Raw genomic sequence first — 16044 nt, forward strand, 5'->3', positions numbered from 1 at the left:
AGAGAATAGAAATAGGCTCTAAGATTGGGGCAGGAAGGTAGACCAGACACAGGATCCACCAGGAGACAAAGCCCTAGTGTAGATGCATGTCAAGATGCATAAGCAAAGACCAAGGCTGAGAAAGTAGGAAGAAGGAAGGTCACACACATACACACGAATCCCGGAGGAGATGGTCTTATGGTCACACACACCAAAGAGGTGAGATTTAGGAGGAAAGGTACAGACCTGTAATAAATGGTCTTCTTCCCCCAATCTTAATTTGTTAAATGACCTCCACTAGCACTTGTTTTGTCTTAGCTCAGAGAGACTGGGGTGAACTTTACTTCAGCTGTGCTGGGACTGTGGCCGCAGAGAGAACTTCTCTCAGGCCAGATACTCTAGGCATCCACCCCATTCCGCCTCCACTTCTTCCAGTCATGAGCCAGCTGGTGTGAGAGATGTGACTTGAGGGAGGTAAGTGCAGGGAACTGGGGGGGCCTCTGAAGGAGAATCCGGAGATGGGGCGAGTCAGGGGAGGCCTTTGGAACCCCATTATTGCTGTGGAGGGAGAACCCCAGACTTTGGGGCTGGGGACAGAGAGCAGGCCGGCATTCTGTGCTGTGGGGCTGGGAGGGCCTGGGGCAGGGCAAGCCTTGAGTGAGTGGGGAGGCTGAGTCAGGTGAAGAAGGCTAATGGGGCCCGCGGCACCATTTTTTTACCGAAGGGCAGACTCTGATCTCTGGGAACTGGCAGAACAGTTGCTCAAAGACAAGTCGCCACGTGACCTATCCTCCTTAGTCATGGAGGAGAGTGTTCACAGCCTCATGACACAGTCCACGCCCCTGTGAAGGTAAATATGAGGCGAGTCGCCGGAGAGAAAACAGGGTATTAAAGCAGATCCCTGAGAGCCAAAGCAGAGGCTGAGAGTGTGAGCCCAAAGTCAGTGGCCTGGGAGGTGGAGGCGTGTGTGTGTCCTGCTGAGGAGACACAGGGGCCCTTTGTGCGGGGCCTGAGCTGCCTCCTGTGTCCTGGTGCTGCTGGCTCCTGGGGAACATGCCGGGGCTCCTCCTTTCCATGCTGCTGGCCGCTGCTCTGGGGCAGGTAAGCTCCCTCTCCTTCTGCTTCCCCTTGGGAGGCTGCAGAGGTTCCTATTTCTTCAGGTCAGAAATGAAAAAAGAAGAAGATGGAGGAATTGAGGGAGGGGGAGGTGGTGCAGGATAAATTCCTTGTGGAAAAACTTCCTGCCAAAAGGGGAGCCATTTTCCTCTCCAAGGAAAGTTGGGTTTTAGTTTATTAGCTTCAGGAAAGAAGTGGAAAACATTTCTCCCTCTCAGGTAATGGCACTAAATCCCACTTTCGATACATTTGAACAGCTCCCAAACTTGAATAAATGTGTATTTTAAGTGGAGTAGGACACACACCACGGATCTGGGAGAAGGCGGCCCCGCCTGGGGACAGTGGGGTGAATGGTGCCTCTTCATTTGGACCCCAGGCTGTGGCTCAGCTTTCCAGGGCTGTGTGCAGAAGGTGCAGAGAGCCACTGGAAAAAATGATCCTGACAACTTTCTTCAATTAAGTCTGTCCTTGTTGGAGAGGAGCACTTTGGAAACACGTTTATATTTTTCAAACATTCTGTTACTTCGTCTTTTTTCAACTCATGTGTTTCTCACTTTTCGTGAAAGGGAACCAGTCCATGAAGACTTTGAAATAGTTTAAGCCACAGACCAAAGGGAAGGTTAATTTAATAGGAGCAATTCATTGCCTTAGTATTTTTTACCAAGAAGATGAAAACAGGGTGATTTATTTATGGATTTATGTACACGGCAGAGGTTATTGCTTGCATAGAGGATAGAGCCTTTGAACCCTCCTGGTGATTTGGAAACCATGAGACATGTCTTTGAGTTAATAGTTGATTAGGGCAGTAAATTGTATTTTGGGAAATAAGAGGTTGAAATTTGTTATATTTTACACGGAGAGATCTAAGATTATAAAAGAATCCTAACAAGAATGCGGGTGGTACAGTTTATTTCCAGTGTTAGGTGGAGCGTGCCTTTCCCCAGTGGGGCAGCCTATCTCCCACTCCACCCTTCTTGAGAAAAATCCTATCACTGTTGTGAATGGAGAGCCTATAAGGTATTCCTAAACAGTAAATATTCTATTATAGAGAGATGTGTCCAAAATTAAAAAACAAAACAAAACATAAAAAGGTGTTAAAATGCAGAAACGAGAAAGTATTATTTTGCTTACTTTCGCCATTATGAATTTTTAAGGAAGAATACCTACCATTTGTTGAACATCTGCCACGTGCCAAACACTGTGTTAGGTACTTTAGTTATTATCTTAATCCTCAAAATAACCTTATAAAGTGGATGTTATTAATCTCATTTTACAGAGAAGGATTGAGGCTCAAAGATCAAATAAATGATAAAAAGTCATCTAAGATCACTCTCTATATAGAGAGAACTATACCAAAGCTCAGCTTTGGGGTCAAACCCCTTTCTTTCTGTTATGCCAAAAGAGCCTTTTTGGGTGTACCAAAAGAATTCTGTTCCATTTCTTTTCCATCCCACCAAAGGAGTCTACTGACTCTTGTTGTTTTGAGATTTTGATTTTGAAAACAGTCAAAATGTCTGAAAAAAATATGTAACTTTTAATTTTCCCACTATTAGCCATTTCTGGGACTCTTCATTTTTGTATTTTTGAATTATTATCTATTACAGTTTTCCTTGAGACAGATCTTCCTTTCACCTCTCTTGTGAAGCAGGTATGCTAGCAACAATTTTCTCAGTTTTTGTTTGACTGGAAATGCCTTTAATTTCACTTTCATTTTTGAAAGATAGTTTCACTGGAGATAGAATTCCAGGTTGACAGCCCCACACCCCCAACCCCCTTTTAGCACTGAGTCTTGTTCTCTTCCTCCTCCTTTTTAAAAAGACTTAATTTTTTTTTTTTAAGTAGCTTTAAGATCATGGCAAATTTGAGGGGCGCCTGGGTGGTGCAGTTGGTTAAGATTCCAACACTTGGTTTCGGCTTAGGTTATGATCTCAGGGTCTTTTCTCACTCTGTTTTCAAAACTTTCTCTTTACCTTTGGTTTTCCACAATGTTACCTTGTGGCCTCAGAGATTATATAGAAATACTTCAAGACTGGAAAGGAAAACGTGTCCCCAGGTGGGCAGTTTTGAGAGTAGCCTTCTCCTTAAGAGGAAGCAATATGAGGAAAAGCATGAGGGGAGGAAACGACCTGGTGGGTCTAGCGAGTAGCAAGATGCAAAGGAGAGTGAATTGAGAGTGAAGGTTGAGAGGAAGAATAAACCAGCACAGGCTTTAGTCAGCATGCTTCTAATTTTGGACCACACAGTGTACCCAGTAGGGGACCACTCATGGGCTTTAAGGAGAGGAGCAGTAGAATCAGATATGTTTTTAAAAGAGATATCACCAGAAGCAATGTGGTAGATTCATTTGGGAAGTCATTCTTGAGGAAGCAAAACCAGTTAAGAATGTACTGAGCTGTCATCCTCAGTAGCAGTCTCAATGGCGAAAGAGTGACTAGTTCTCAGGATATGAGGACACCAAGCATCAGTCACTGAATGTCTATGGTAAGTGAGGAGAGGAAAATGACCTGGATGACTCTTGGCTTCCGAATGCCAAACTTTGGAGAAGCTGTCTAAAAGGCAGAGGTTTGTGAGAGATGATGAGTTTGGGGGAAATGAGTTTTTCCCATGGGACATTCTAGTGACAACATCAGTTGGTAGCCAGCCATATGGCTCTAGAGCTCAGGGAAAAATCCTGGATGGAAATTTAGTTTGAAGCTTCATGAGATGGAAATTGAAGGCAAGGGGGTGGACAAGATTGCTAAGAGACAGTGGGCAGAGTGAGAAAAGCAATACATTGAGGTCACAAAACACCAATTAGTCTAAATGTATGAAATATTTGGGGAAGAGGAATCTGCAAAAGAGATTGAGAGTGTATGTTGAGAATAAGGGCAGAATTGGGATGGTCTGGTATGAAAGCCAGGGGAGCAGAAGAGATTAAGAGTCAAATGCCTCAGAGAAGGGGACAAGGGGCAGCCTAGAGACTCCATGAACACAAGCCTAGCTGAGCGGCCACTCAACTTTGCAGGGAGGCCTTGCTAACCATGGCTGAATCTTGGAAAAACTGAGAAGTAGACACTATTTCTACTCCCTTCTCCACTCTTGTATTTCCGTCCCCTTCTTCATTCTCCAGACTCTCAGCACTGTTTCCTCAAACTCCAACCTCATATTGAACCTTCCACTTGAATTGTAGCTGAAAGTGTTTCTCTGTTTCATCTGGGATGGCAGGATTACAAACTGATGTTTTTAAAGGTAGGATTTTTGAGTTGGAAGGAGGTTTAGACCTCTGGATTGGTGCAACGGCCTCCAGTCTATCAAATAAAAATTGAAAGTTAATTATATAACTTACTTGCCAGGCACTGTGCTAGGTGCCAACAGTATACCCACAAAAGAGCCCCAAGATCTGGCTGGGTAACTGTCAGCCCGTGGAGAAGACAGGCTCTTACACAGATAATTTCAGTACGAGGGCATGTAAAAGGGAGGCAGGAGAGGTTGGAAAAAGTTTTCTGGAAAAGATGATGCCTAAACAGAGCCAGGTGAAGAGTGGGAGTAGGGGAGGTATGGTATGTTCAAGGCGAAAGGAACAGCATCGGATATGCAGGGAACTGCAAACCCTTGAACTTGCTAGAACCTGAGGGAGGCAAGCGATGAGGAGGGCCCTCAATGCTATGCTTAGGAGTTTGGACTTTCCTGTAAGTCAGTGACTTTCAGGTGTCAGGGATGAAGGAGAGGAGCAGGTGAGGTTGGTTTTCAGCTTCCTGGCTTGGGGAACTCAGTGATTGGCATCACCATTCACTAAAGTGGGGACTACTAGTTGAGGAGCATTCTGTTGGGGGGAGGGAGAAAATGAGATGCTCACCAGCATCGAAGTGGATATACCCAGTGGAAACTCACAAGTTGCAAGCTTAGGGAGAGAGGTCTAGGCTAGAAAGGGGAGACAGATGCAGAGATTAGGTGGCTTGTTCAGGATCAAAGCTGGTTTGTGGCAGGACCTGGACTAGGGAAGGAAGGAAGGTAAGGGTTGAGAGCTCAGGCTCTGAAATCTGACTGCCTTGTTTAAATAATCTGAGTTTCAGTGGCCTCTTTTATAAAATGGGGTGTATAGTTTCTTATGGCTTCTGTAACCAACCACCACAAACTCAGGGGTGGAAAACAGCACATATTTATTATCTTATAGTCCTGGACATCAATAGTCTGAAAATGAGTCTTAGGGGGCTAAATCAAGTATTGGGCAGGTCTGTGTTCCTTCTGGAGGGTCTAGGGGAGAATCTGTTCTTTGCCTTTTACAGCTTTTAAAGGTGCCTTCACTTCTGGCTCATGACTACTTTTCAGCTGTGATGTCACTCCTGTCTCTGCTTCTATCATCCTATCTCCTCTAGCATTCCTGCCGCTCTCCTTTTTTTTTTTCCTTTTTTGAGAGAATGAGAGAGAGAGAGCGAGAGCGAGAGCACGCAAGAGTAGGATGGAGTGGAGGGAGGATCCTGACCCGAGCAGAAATCAAGAGCTGGATGCTTGAAAAAAGGCTCAATATCACTCAGTATCAGGGAAATACAAATCAAAACCACAGTGAGATACCACATCACGCCGGTCAGAATGGCTAAAATTAATAAGTCAGGAAACGACAGATATTGGCAAGGATGTGGAGAAAGGGGAAACCTCTTACCTTGTTGGTGGGAATGCAAGCTGGTGTAGCCACTCTGGAAAACAGCATGGAGGTTCCTCAAGAAGTTAAAAAGAGAGCTACCCTATGACCCAGCAATCGCACTACTAGGTATTTATCTCAAAGACACAAATATAGTGATCTGAAGGAGCACGTGCACCTCAATATTTATAGCAGCAATGTCCACAATCGCCAAACTGTGGAAAGAGCCCAGATGTCCCTCAACAGATGAGTGGATAAAGATGTGGTCCATATATACAATGGAATATTACTCAGCCATAAAAAAAAAAAAAAAGAAATCTTGCCATTTGCAATGAAGTGGATGGAGCTAGAGGGTATTATGCTAAGTGAAATAAGTCAATCAGAGAATGACAATTAAATGACTTCACTTACATGTGGGATTTAAGAAACCAAACAAAGGAGGATGGGGAAGGGAGAAAAAAAATAAAATAGGACGAAATCAGAGAGGGAGAAAAACCATAAGAGACTCTAAATCATAGAAACAAACTGAGGGTTTTGGGAGAGGAGGGGGTAACTGGGTGGTGGGCATGAAGGAGGGCCCGTGATGTCATGAGCTGAGTGTTATATACAACTAATGAATCAGTGAACTCTACCTCTGAAACTAAACACTAAATGTTAATTTCTTGAATTAAAAAAAAACTCAGATGCTCAAATGACTAGGCTGCCCAGGTGCCCCCTGCCTGTTTCCCTTTTAAGGATGCTTGTGGTTACATAGGGCCTACCTGGTTAATCTAGGATAATCTCATCTGAAGATTCTTAACTACTTCTGTGAAATCCCCTTTGCTATGTAAGGTAACAGATGATACCACAGACAGCAGCAAAGTGCTTACCCCTCAAAAAGCTCACATTCTTGATGTATGCTTCAGAAAATAAACATACAGAACATGCAGGAATAAGATAGGTGGTAAGAAGGTCTATGGCAAAAAGGCCGTGCAGGGTGGTGTTTTATAAAGGGTGGTTACTGATAAATGTGAGCCAAGACCCAAGCGGGTGGAAGAGTGAGAGATGAAGGTACCTGGGGGAGGAGCAGGCTTGGAGTGGTCAAAGAATGACATGGGTGTGGAGTGGAATGGAGCAAGCCAGTGGGTGAGTGACAGCGGGCAAAGGAAGGTAACAGGTGGGGACCCAATGTTGCAGGGCCTTAGATGGTAGTTTGACTTTTTTTTTTTTTTTAAGATTTTATTTATTTTTTTGAGAGAGAGAGAAAGCATGAGCAGGCAGTGGGGCAGAGGGAGAGGAAACACAATGCAGGACTCGATCCCAGGACCCTGGGATCATAACAAGAGTTGAAGGCAGAGGTTTAACTGACTGAGCCTGGTAGTTTGGCTTTTACATTGAAATGGGAAGCCATGAGGAAGCCACCTTTTCTGAGCGAGGAGTGGCATGAATTAAAGTCTGATTGTAAAAGAATACATGTATTTATTATATACCATTTGATAAGCTCTGGGATAAGTACATATTCATAAAACTATCACCACTCTCAAAGCCATAAACATATCCATCGCCCCCCAAAGTTTCCTCCTGTCCCCTTTATTGTTCTTTGTGTGTGCTAAGAACATTTAACATAAGATCTAGTCTCTTAGCAAAATTTAAGTATATAACATGGCACTGTTAGCTATAGGTGCTGTAGCTTATTTTATTTTAACCACTCTGCCAAGTGGAGGATATCCAGGACAAAGAGGGAAGCGAAGAGAACATTTAGGAGATGATTATAATCCTCTAAAGTGAGAAATAACTGTGGCTTGGATCACCAGGACAGCAGTGGGGGTGTTCAGAAATGATTAGAGTGGGTACATTTTAAAGATGTCACCAACAGGATTTACTGAAGGGATGGGAAGTGGAATGTGAGAGGGGCAGTCAAGAGGGGCCCGACCCCAAGGTATTCTGAAAAAATGAAATTGGCGCGTGCTCAAGGGAGGGTGTGCACGGAGGAGAAGATCGGGAGGGAAACTCGGGAGTTTGCTTTGGTCGCGTTGAGCTTGCTAGGCCCATCCCATCTCCACCGGGAGGTCTGGCAGCTTGTGGCTGAGGCCGGAAGGGAGGTGTGGCGGGAGATAGGAGACAGAGCGAGGGAAGCCTTGAGAGGCCTCCACCACAGAGGGCTCCAATTAGGGATGAAGAAGGTGCGAAGAACCCAGCAAAGCACCCGGAGAAGGAGGCATCGGTGAGGAGGGAGGAGGAAGTGATGCGCTGGGAGCTCAGCGGAGAAAGGTTCAAGGAACGAGGGTCCGGTTAGATAGATATTCTCACAGCTCACCACCCCGTATCCTACCCGTTTAGAGGAAGGCTTCTATTTCCAGAACTCTCTGAACGCAGAGTGAGCAATCTAACGGCTCCTGTGTTACCCCCTGCAGTTCCGCTGCCAGGCGCAGGGGGGCGCGCCATTGGCCGCGGCGGCGCCGGAAGCCAGGCCCGGAGGAGAACTAGGAGAACCGGAAGTGCAGCCCCGCAGGCAGTTCTGTCACTGGCCCTGTAAATGCCCCCGTGCGCAGCCCAGCTGCCCTCCGGGAGTGAGCCTGCTGAGGGACGGCTGCGGGTGCTGTAAGATCTGTGCCAAGCAACCGGGGGACGTCTGCAATGAAGCCGACCTCTGTGACCCCCACAAGGGGCTCTACTGTGACTACTCAGCCGACAGGCCTCGCTTCGAGACCGGCGTGTGCGCGCGTAAGTGTCTCCCGCTGGGACCTCGGGCGACGCTCGCGTCTGTCTGGGCGCCAGGTCTCCCCCCAGTAATGGTTCCTGTGGGATAATCCGTGGAGTTCGGCCACGGGTGGGGCCGGTTTTGTCGTCGTGGGCCACACGTGACACCGGCGATGTTTACACGTGGTCCGAACCCCCTGCGGTTTTAGTGGCACCGTGGTGAACCAGTTATTCTCAGGTGATTGCTTTCAGGGAGAAAAAGAGCTAAGATGATGTAAGGAGGAGCAGACTTCTTCAGGCGCCACACAGTGACAGCTTTTGTCCCTGCGGTCGAACGCTGTCAATTTAGCCTTCTCTGGAGCTAAAAAGGAATCTCGCTTCAAGTGTAAGGACGTGTATGGAGTGTGCAGCCGTACTGAATTCTCCTCCAGATAACCAGCAAATCACTGTTCTTTTCAGATGAAGCAGATGTGTAAAAAGGAAGGTAGGGGTACCCCAAATCACAGCCTGACCCTCGGCTTGAGGGGTTTTAGCTCTGGAGACGGATTGAGACCCTCTAAATTGACACCTCGAGGATAATTCAGGATCCTGATTTGCCTGGGATTAAAAATGAAGATTTCCAAGGGAAGAGAAATACCCGTGTGAGCTGGACATTTGGGTCAGTCCAGAGGAAAGATTGCCCACTGTGTGGGCAGGCAGATTACTCCTGAAGTCTGGGTGTGAGCATGGACTGAATGTGTAGAGCTGTTCAGGGTTGATAGCCCGATACCCCTGTTTCGTGCTGACTAAACTATATGGATTAAGAATGTAGGTGCTGGGTTCCAGTTCTGGGCTTCATGTGCCGAGTGATCTTGACGTCAAGTTGCTTAACCTCTCTGTGCCTCAGCTACGTCATATATATTTCCTACCTTACAGAAATTCCCGGAGGAGCAAATGAAATAGATACAAAACCCCAAACACCTAGAAGAATATCTGGTCGGCAGTAGACTCCTAAAAATGTAGGCTATTATTTATGGAAATTTAACAGGGAAAACATGTCCTGTCAGACTCTGGCATCATGATACCCCTTTCTCCCAAACGGTGCTGGGCAAGTTATTTCATTAACCTAACAAGCATGTAGTGAGCAGCCACTACCATGCTAAGCATTGGGACCAGCAGCTGGGGACACAAGAAAGAAAGAAAGAAAGAAAAAAATATATATGTCCTGCCCTCACAGAGTCAAAGTTTATTGTGTCAGACAGATCTGTCCACACGTGATGTCACATACAATGTGGTAAGTATTTTAACAGAGTGTAGCCATGAGGATGGGGATGAGGATGACCTCTAACTGGAGTCACAAACCATGGCCCAGGGGCCAAATCAGGTCTAGAGCCTGTTTTTGGAAGTAACATTTTATTGGAGGAGATCCACACCATCCAATTACATGGGCTATGGCAGCTTAATGGTACAGAGCCCAGTAGCTGTGACAAAACCCCAATGGTCTATAAATGCTAAGATATTTACTGTTTGGCTCTTTATGGAACATTTGCTGATCCATGATATAGAACTATGATTTTTAAACTTTGGTCTGAGGACCCCTTTAGTCTTAGAAATTAATAAAGACCCCAAGAGCTTTTGTTAATGTGAGTTTTCTGTATTGGTATTTAAATGGATTAGGGATTTAAAAATACTTACTAATTCATTTAAAAATAAGAAACCCCTTGCAACCTGATGGGAATAATGTATTTGTTAAAAATATTTTATTTTCTAAAACAAAAAATTAGAAGAATGGAACGGGTTTACAGTTTTGTACCTCTCTCTTATGTCTAGCTTAATGGAAGATAGCTCGATTTCCCCATCCGCTGCTGCTTTCAATCTATTCCTGTGTGTTATTTTGGTTGACTTCTATGAAGGGAATCCAGCCTGACACAGGTCATTGGAAAAGGCAGGGGTATTTTAGCAGAATTTTCAGATAATTGTGAATATTTTCTTTGATATTCTTTTGAATATTCTCTTTGGTAAACTTGAGGAGTGGTAGTTTCTTGGAAATTAGCTGCATCATTAGAATCTGAAACCATAACAATGAATTTGTCGAACTCTGTGACAATAAAATGTATTGGTCTATCCAAGATCTACTTGGATGTTTTACTTATATATAATTTTGTAATATCATGCATCGTTTATTTGGAAAATGCTAGTTTGGAACAGTGGTTATATAGATATTCCAAAGATTGATATACTTAATTATACAATATTTTAAAATATCACATTAATGAATACTAATCTTATCAGAAAAGTCTGCATATTGGGTAGATATAAAGATCTCAGCGGTGGATACAGGTTTTCCAAAATTCTAATTTTTGCTTGAAAGCCTGAATTCTGTCATCGGCCAGAAAGTTGTTTTCCCTGAAGTGACAGGCTCACTGTTGATTTTGAAGGAAATGTCTGCCAAATACCTGAGTAATCCTGGTTTCTCTGTCAGTCATTTCTTTAGGTGAAATTCCTAATGAAAAAGTGGTTGTTTCAGCCCCAAACTCAGACAATAGATTAGTTGCTTCTCCTCAAGAAGAATATCTACAGAAATGCTCTGTGGATACTTCCTGTTTTGTCACACAGGATATTTAAAAGACATATATTTGATGGTTAAAATTTAATAAAGTTTGTAATTTTTACTGTGCTGTCAGGAAATTAAGTAAAACTAGCCTTCCCCCCCCCCCCAAAAGTACATTTATGGATAAGTGCATTGACAAGGCAAACACAGTGACTACCCCATATAATCGACTTCATGCTTAGGTTCCAGCTTTTGTACCTTAGTGCAAATATCCACACAGTGAAAACAGCCAGGCACCTCTTGGTATTCTGGAAAAGAGTTTTGGCCTCACGGATTCTCATGAAAGGACTTCAGTATTGCCAAGAGGTCTGAGGGGTCATACTTTTGAGAACTGTTGATCCAGGTCAAGAACGCCTCTCAGAGCAGTGAAAGTTTCCTCCAATTCTCTTAATGAAAAAAGAGTTACTGTGTGGCACTGTACTTAAACAAATTATGTTTGTACTTAAATTATGTATGTACTTAAGCAAATTCTCTTCAACCATTCATGTAGCCTCATTTCCTACGAATATATCCCTGCCTATGGTGGGACATTTAGCAAAACCTCTTTTTTTACCTTCCACCAATCCATCTCTCAGAGTCATTAACTCACTGCCATCCTCACAGTGACAGAACAGGGCCCGTGCTTGGTCGTAATTCTGAAAGTGACCAATTGGGGCTGATAGTCTACAATAAAATGAAAATGTCTAATTTTCACCTTTTACAGGTGTTTTGGAAAGGAGGTTCTAGATGGGGCCTAAGAAATTGGGAACGTGACCTCATGAAGGAGATGGCTGTTACCTCTGAGGTTTCTCATGGGAGGTCTGGCCTATCAGTTACGGCTTCTTTGGTGATTTTGCTTTTCTCTCTTTCAGACCTTATAGCTGTGGGGTGCGAGTTCAACAGGGTGCATTATCGTAATGGCCAAGTCTTTCAGCCCAGCCCCCTGTTTAGCTGCCTCTGTGTGAGTGGGGCCATTGGATGCACACCTCTGTTCATTCCAAAGCTGGATGACAGTCGCTGCTCTGGTGCTAAAGGTACAAAGAAGTCTGATCAGTCCAACTGTGGCCTGGGACCCTTCCAAAAGCAGCTTTCAGCAAGCTACAAAGCAATGCCAGGTGCTTAGAGGCATATTTATTTTTCATGTATTGGCTTCTTGTGGTTTTCTTTCATGTTTCTTTGATGTACCATAGGTAGTCAGTAAGCATCTAATGATCAGCGGTCAGTGTGAGATTTAGTTTGACTGCACCATTACTCAGTCTGCCTCAGAGAGGTATAGTCTAAGAATCTCAAAAGGAAACTTCATAATGTTTTTTAGATTTTTCCAGTGAAACATTCCAGCTTTTAAAAGCCTTGCTGGGTCAGAAAAACTCTTCTATGCCTCTGTTCATTCCCACTCAACCTCTTCTCAGAAGAGCTGACCAACTATTGTTCACGTGCACCCTGAGAAAAATTTTTGCTTGTATTGTTTATATTATGGGCAAGAAGTGCAAACTAACTCATCCCCCAAATTTTCAAAGGCAACTTTGCTATATGATGAAAGCAGAAATGGAAGCCTACTGATTAAAAATATTTAAGAATATGTTTAGAATTTGTAATTGTTTCTAAAAACAGAAAACAGCCGACATAAGATTATCTTTTCATTCGTTCTGGAAATGACGCTCTCCAGTCACTGACACACGTACAGGGGTTTTAAAGTAGGTTCCCTAGGCATGTGAGTAGTCAGAAACCTATAATGAGGTTCCGTATCACTCCTCTAGAGCACCTGTTCATTTGCAGTGAGTGTCCATATGTTCATAAAGGCTCTATTCTGGTCAGCTCTAAGTTACTACCTTACTTAAGTGCCAGGGCATTTTGGGGACAGGAGTTTCAAAAACACCAACCAATGAAGCACAGATGAGGAAGGACTCAAAAAGGCCAGTATTCATGCCTAGTTATTATTCACATCTCTGTGTTTTCACCCAGAAATCAAGAATGCCTCTTTTATCTAAAGTTAGAGCTTAGGAAATGATAGATGCCATGGAGATACAGAGGGGATATTCAACTACACTAAAAACTCCTTAAGTTCACTTCTAATATGTGGGTATTTAATAAAAGCCACAATCATCAGAGAAATGATATTTTAGATATTTAAGAACTAACTCTATGAAAAGAACTTTCTCAGAAACTTCCATTATCCCAACTGGTTTGAAAATAATTTAACAGGTTGTAGTGAATTTGCATTTACCATACCTAGTTTTTCAGCTAATAGCAAGACACTACGAATGCTCTAAAACTTCTAAAATTATAAGCCAAACTGTTCTTTCTTCAAAATGTACAGGAACGGTTGATTTTCTGCATTGGATCTGAGGGACTCAGTGTGAGTTCTTGGGACCCATGCATGAACCTCGCTGGTGAGAAAATACCTTAGCCCAGCAGTTTTCACAAGTAAAGCCCTTTGGATCAAGTTCAGTTGGTCTCCTTTGTGGAGGTAGAGCAGTTCCAGATGATTCACTTGGAACCTGGTTGGAGGGGATGTTAGACCATCATACTTGGTGGTTAGTGCTTTGCTACAAAAAACCAAAATCTGCCACTGTGCTCTAGGGAGCTGAGATCACAGGCCTAGACAGGTTTCAAAGGAAGTGTACGTTCAGTCTGAAGTCTCTCCTCTGCTTAACTTTGAAACTGTATTTATGGGCCTGAACAGAAGTTTGGTTTTTTAAATTAAGCACAATGACAAACATACACTCTAAGGTATATTTGTGGTAGTACTTTATATACTGACTTAATGCAGACAGCTCATGGTTGGAATCTAGCTTTTGTTTGCTCCATATGAAGCATGCAGTGAACGCCCCCATGCTTTCCTCACTGCTCACTGAGTACTAAATAAACTCTAAAAGCTCTTCTAGTTTTCTTGCTTTTTAATGAATGTTAAATTTCTGAACTGCAGCTCTTGGCTTAACTTTAGGGGGGTTATTGGTAATACGATAATCTAACCTACCTTTATTTATTGCAGATGCCTGCCGGGGCTTTTAATCTGCTTCCTGCATAGAGGTCTTTAAACTGCTGTCTACCTTCCAGGTATCTTCATGTTTCTGCTTCCTCTCCCTCAGTTCCTTGTGCAATTGCGAGATCTTATTGTAGTAACACTGAAAGCAGTAAAGGATCATTTTATTTTATTTTTTATTTTTTTCAAAGATTTTATTTATTTATTTGACAGAGAGCACAGGGGGAGTGGCAGGCAGAGAGGAAGCAAGCTCCCCTCTGAGCAGGAAGCCCGATGTGGGACTTGATCCCAGGACCCTGGGATCATGACCTGAGCCGAAGGCAGACATTTAACCAACTGAGCCATCCATGCACCCTAAAGGGTCATTTCATTTAAAGACAGCAGAAACTTCAAAGTGCCTACTACTTCCTATCAGGAAGGCAGTTTGCTGGGGGCAGGCGGGGAGTGAATTTTCAGAGTTTTAAATTGGCATTTTAAAGTAATGTAGCCAGAATTTTGCCATGCTCAGTTGCAGATTCAAATCAAAACCTTATTCCAAGCATCAATTTTAGGATGCATGATAACCTTAAGGAAATGCTTTGAGAAAATAAACCAGTTTGTAGTTTGTTTAAAATGAAGCAATGGCTTGATTCATTCACGAGCAGAACACGAAGCTCCCATTGGGTTCATAAGAGAAGACTTCTTATGTACTCACTGTACTCTTATTATTTCTCCCCTTGCCCTCCCTTTTGCTCCAGTGTCAGTAGAATCAGTGGAGGGGACTCCCTCTATCCACCAACTTATCCGCCCACCCATAGCTCTGTCCATCTTTTCCTTTGCCATGTCTTTTTCTAGAAGTGATTTGAAATGACTAGCCAATGGAATGAATACTATGGGCCCAATTCCATAGGGAATGTAGCAGTTAAGCTGAGTGGATAAAATAGATTACATATTTGCCATGACTTTGTAGTATAGGATTTTGACTAGTTCAATGTCATGTAGAGAGTTTTCTAAAAGACTAGATTAAAACAGTGGAGGAAAAATAACTGGCTCAATAGTTTATCCTCAAATATGACTTTTGTATTTTAGATTTTAACATAATAGGAAATTTAACATTAAGACACTGTTCTGATTAATAATATCTTGGCACTCTTAAATGTCTATTTCATTGTTGAAAATAATGTCCAGCAAGAGGCAAGAACCAGAGAAAGCACAGTAGTTTACTACTTAGATGAGCTGAGAAGAAGCAAATGGATACATCTTACTTAGATTTTCAAAAATAAAGTATTTCTATTCTTCCTAAGAAATTGGGACTGTCACATTTGGTTGAAAGGAAATTTGCAAAGTGGGGAAAAAGAAAATGATGAATTAGACCGTAAGCTTATTTTATGCTGAGTTTCACTACATAAAAGTTTCTGATCTATTAATAATTAGCTGAAAAATAATGATTAAAAGTGGTCTGTTGACATGAGCACATAGGTCTGTTGACATATGTGCATGAGTACATATATGTATACATATGTACTTTCCCCTCTTTATTTTAGCTTATAAGAATCTCCCACTTGTTTGGAAGAGAAAATGTCTTGTGCAAGCAACAAAGTGGACCCCTTGCTCCAGAACATGTGGGATGGGAGTGTCCGATCGGGTCACCAATGAAAATAGCAACTGTGAAATGAGAAAAGAGAGAAGACTGTGTTATATTCAACCTTGTGACAGTAATATAGCAAAGAGCGTAAAGGTAACATTTAATTAGATTTAGCTTCGTTATAATTCAGTATTAAGAGACCAAAAAGTATTCTTGCATTTTAGAGGGATAGATGCTGTGTAATTCTTATAAAAATAAGATCACCTCATTGTAACTCTTAAACTAATCAGAGGAAAACAAAGATCAATCTATCTGCACTTCATGGGGGAGAATCTTAACTAGAGGAGAGGTAATGTTACCCTGCTGATTCTCGATATTTTAACAGCTTAACAGTGTGGGTCTTGATCAGCCTGATTTCTTCTGGTAGACCCAACATGTATTATGTTTTTTAAAAATAGATCCTTTTCAGAGTCTTTTAAAAAATATATTAATTTTATGCAGTGGAGTCAAGGCAATGGATAAAAGATTTTGGTTGC

At 42.9% G+C, this 16044-nt stretch overlaps 1 protein-coding gene across 1 annotated transcript; it reads left to right on the plus strand.

Moving 5' to 3' along the window:
* Positions 1-1032: 1032 nt before the first annotated feature.
* On the plus strand, positions 1033-15555 carry CCN6 (cellular communication network factor 6). Its single transcript, XM_059401590.1, has 5 exons — positions 1033-1080; positions 8107-8416; positions 11834-12076; positions 13954-14018; positions 15468-15555. Exons 1-4 carry the CDS (start codon positions 1033-1035, stop codon positions 13971-13973), a joined length of 621 nt encoding a protein of 206 aa, XP_059257573.1. The 3' UTR covers positions 13974-14018; positions 15468-15555.
* The last annotated feature ends 489 nt before the right edge of the window (positions 15556-16044 follow it).

This window comes from Mustela nigripes, chromosome 5 (assembly GCF_022355385.1).
Source record: "Mustela nigripes isolate SB6536 chromosome 5, MUSNIG.SB6536, whole genome shotgun sequence".
Classification (NCBI taxonomy): domain Eukaryota; kingdom Metazoa; phylum Chordata; class Mammalia; order Carnivora; family Mustelidae; genus Mustela; species Mustela nigripes.

Bases quoted from the DNA above. Each gene is read 5' to 3' on its own strand.
- CCN6 (XM_059401590.1), top strand. From the start codon at position 1,033: ATGCCGGGGCTCCTCCTTTCCATGCTGCTGGCCGCTGCTCTGGGGCAG. The intron at 8,417-11,833 runs GTAAGTGTCTCC...TCTCTCTTTCAG, and splicing joins CGAGACCGGCGTGTGCGCGC to ACCTTATAGCTGTGGGGTGC. The intron at 12,077-13,953 runs GTGCTTAGAGGC...TATTTATTGCAG, and splicing joins AAGCTACAAAGCAATGCCAG to ATGCCTGCCGGGGCTTTTAA.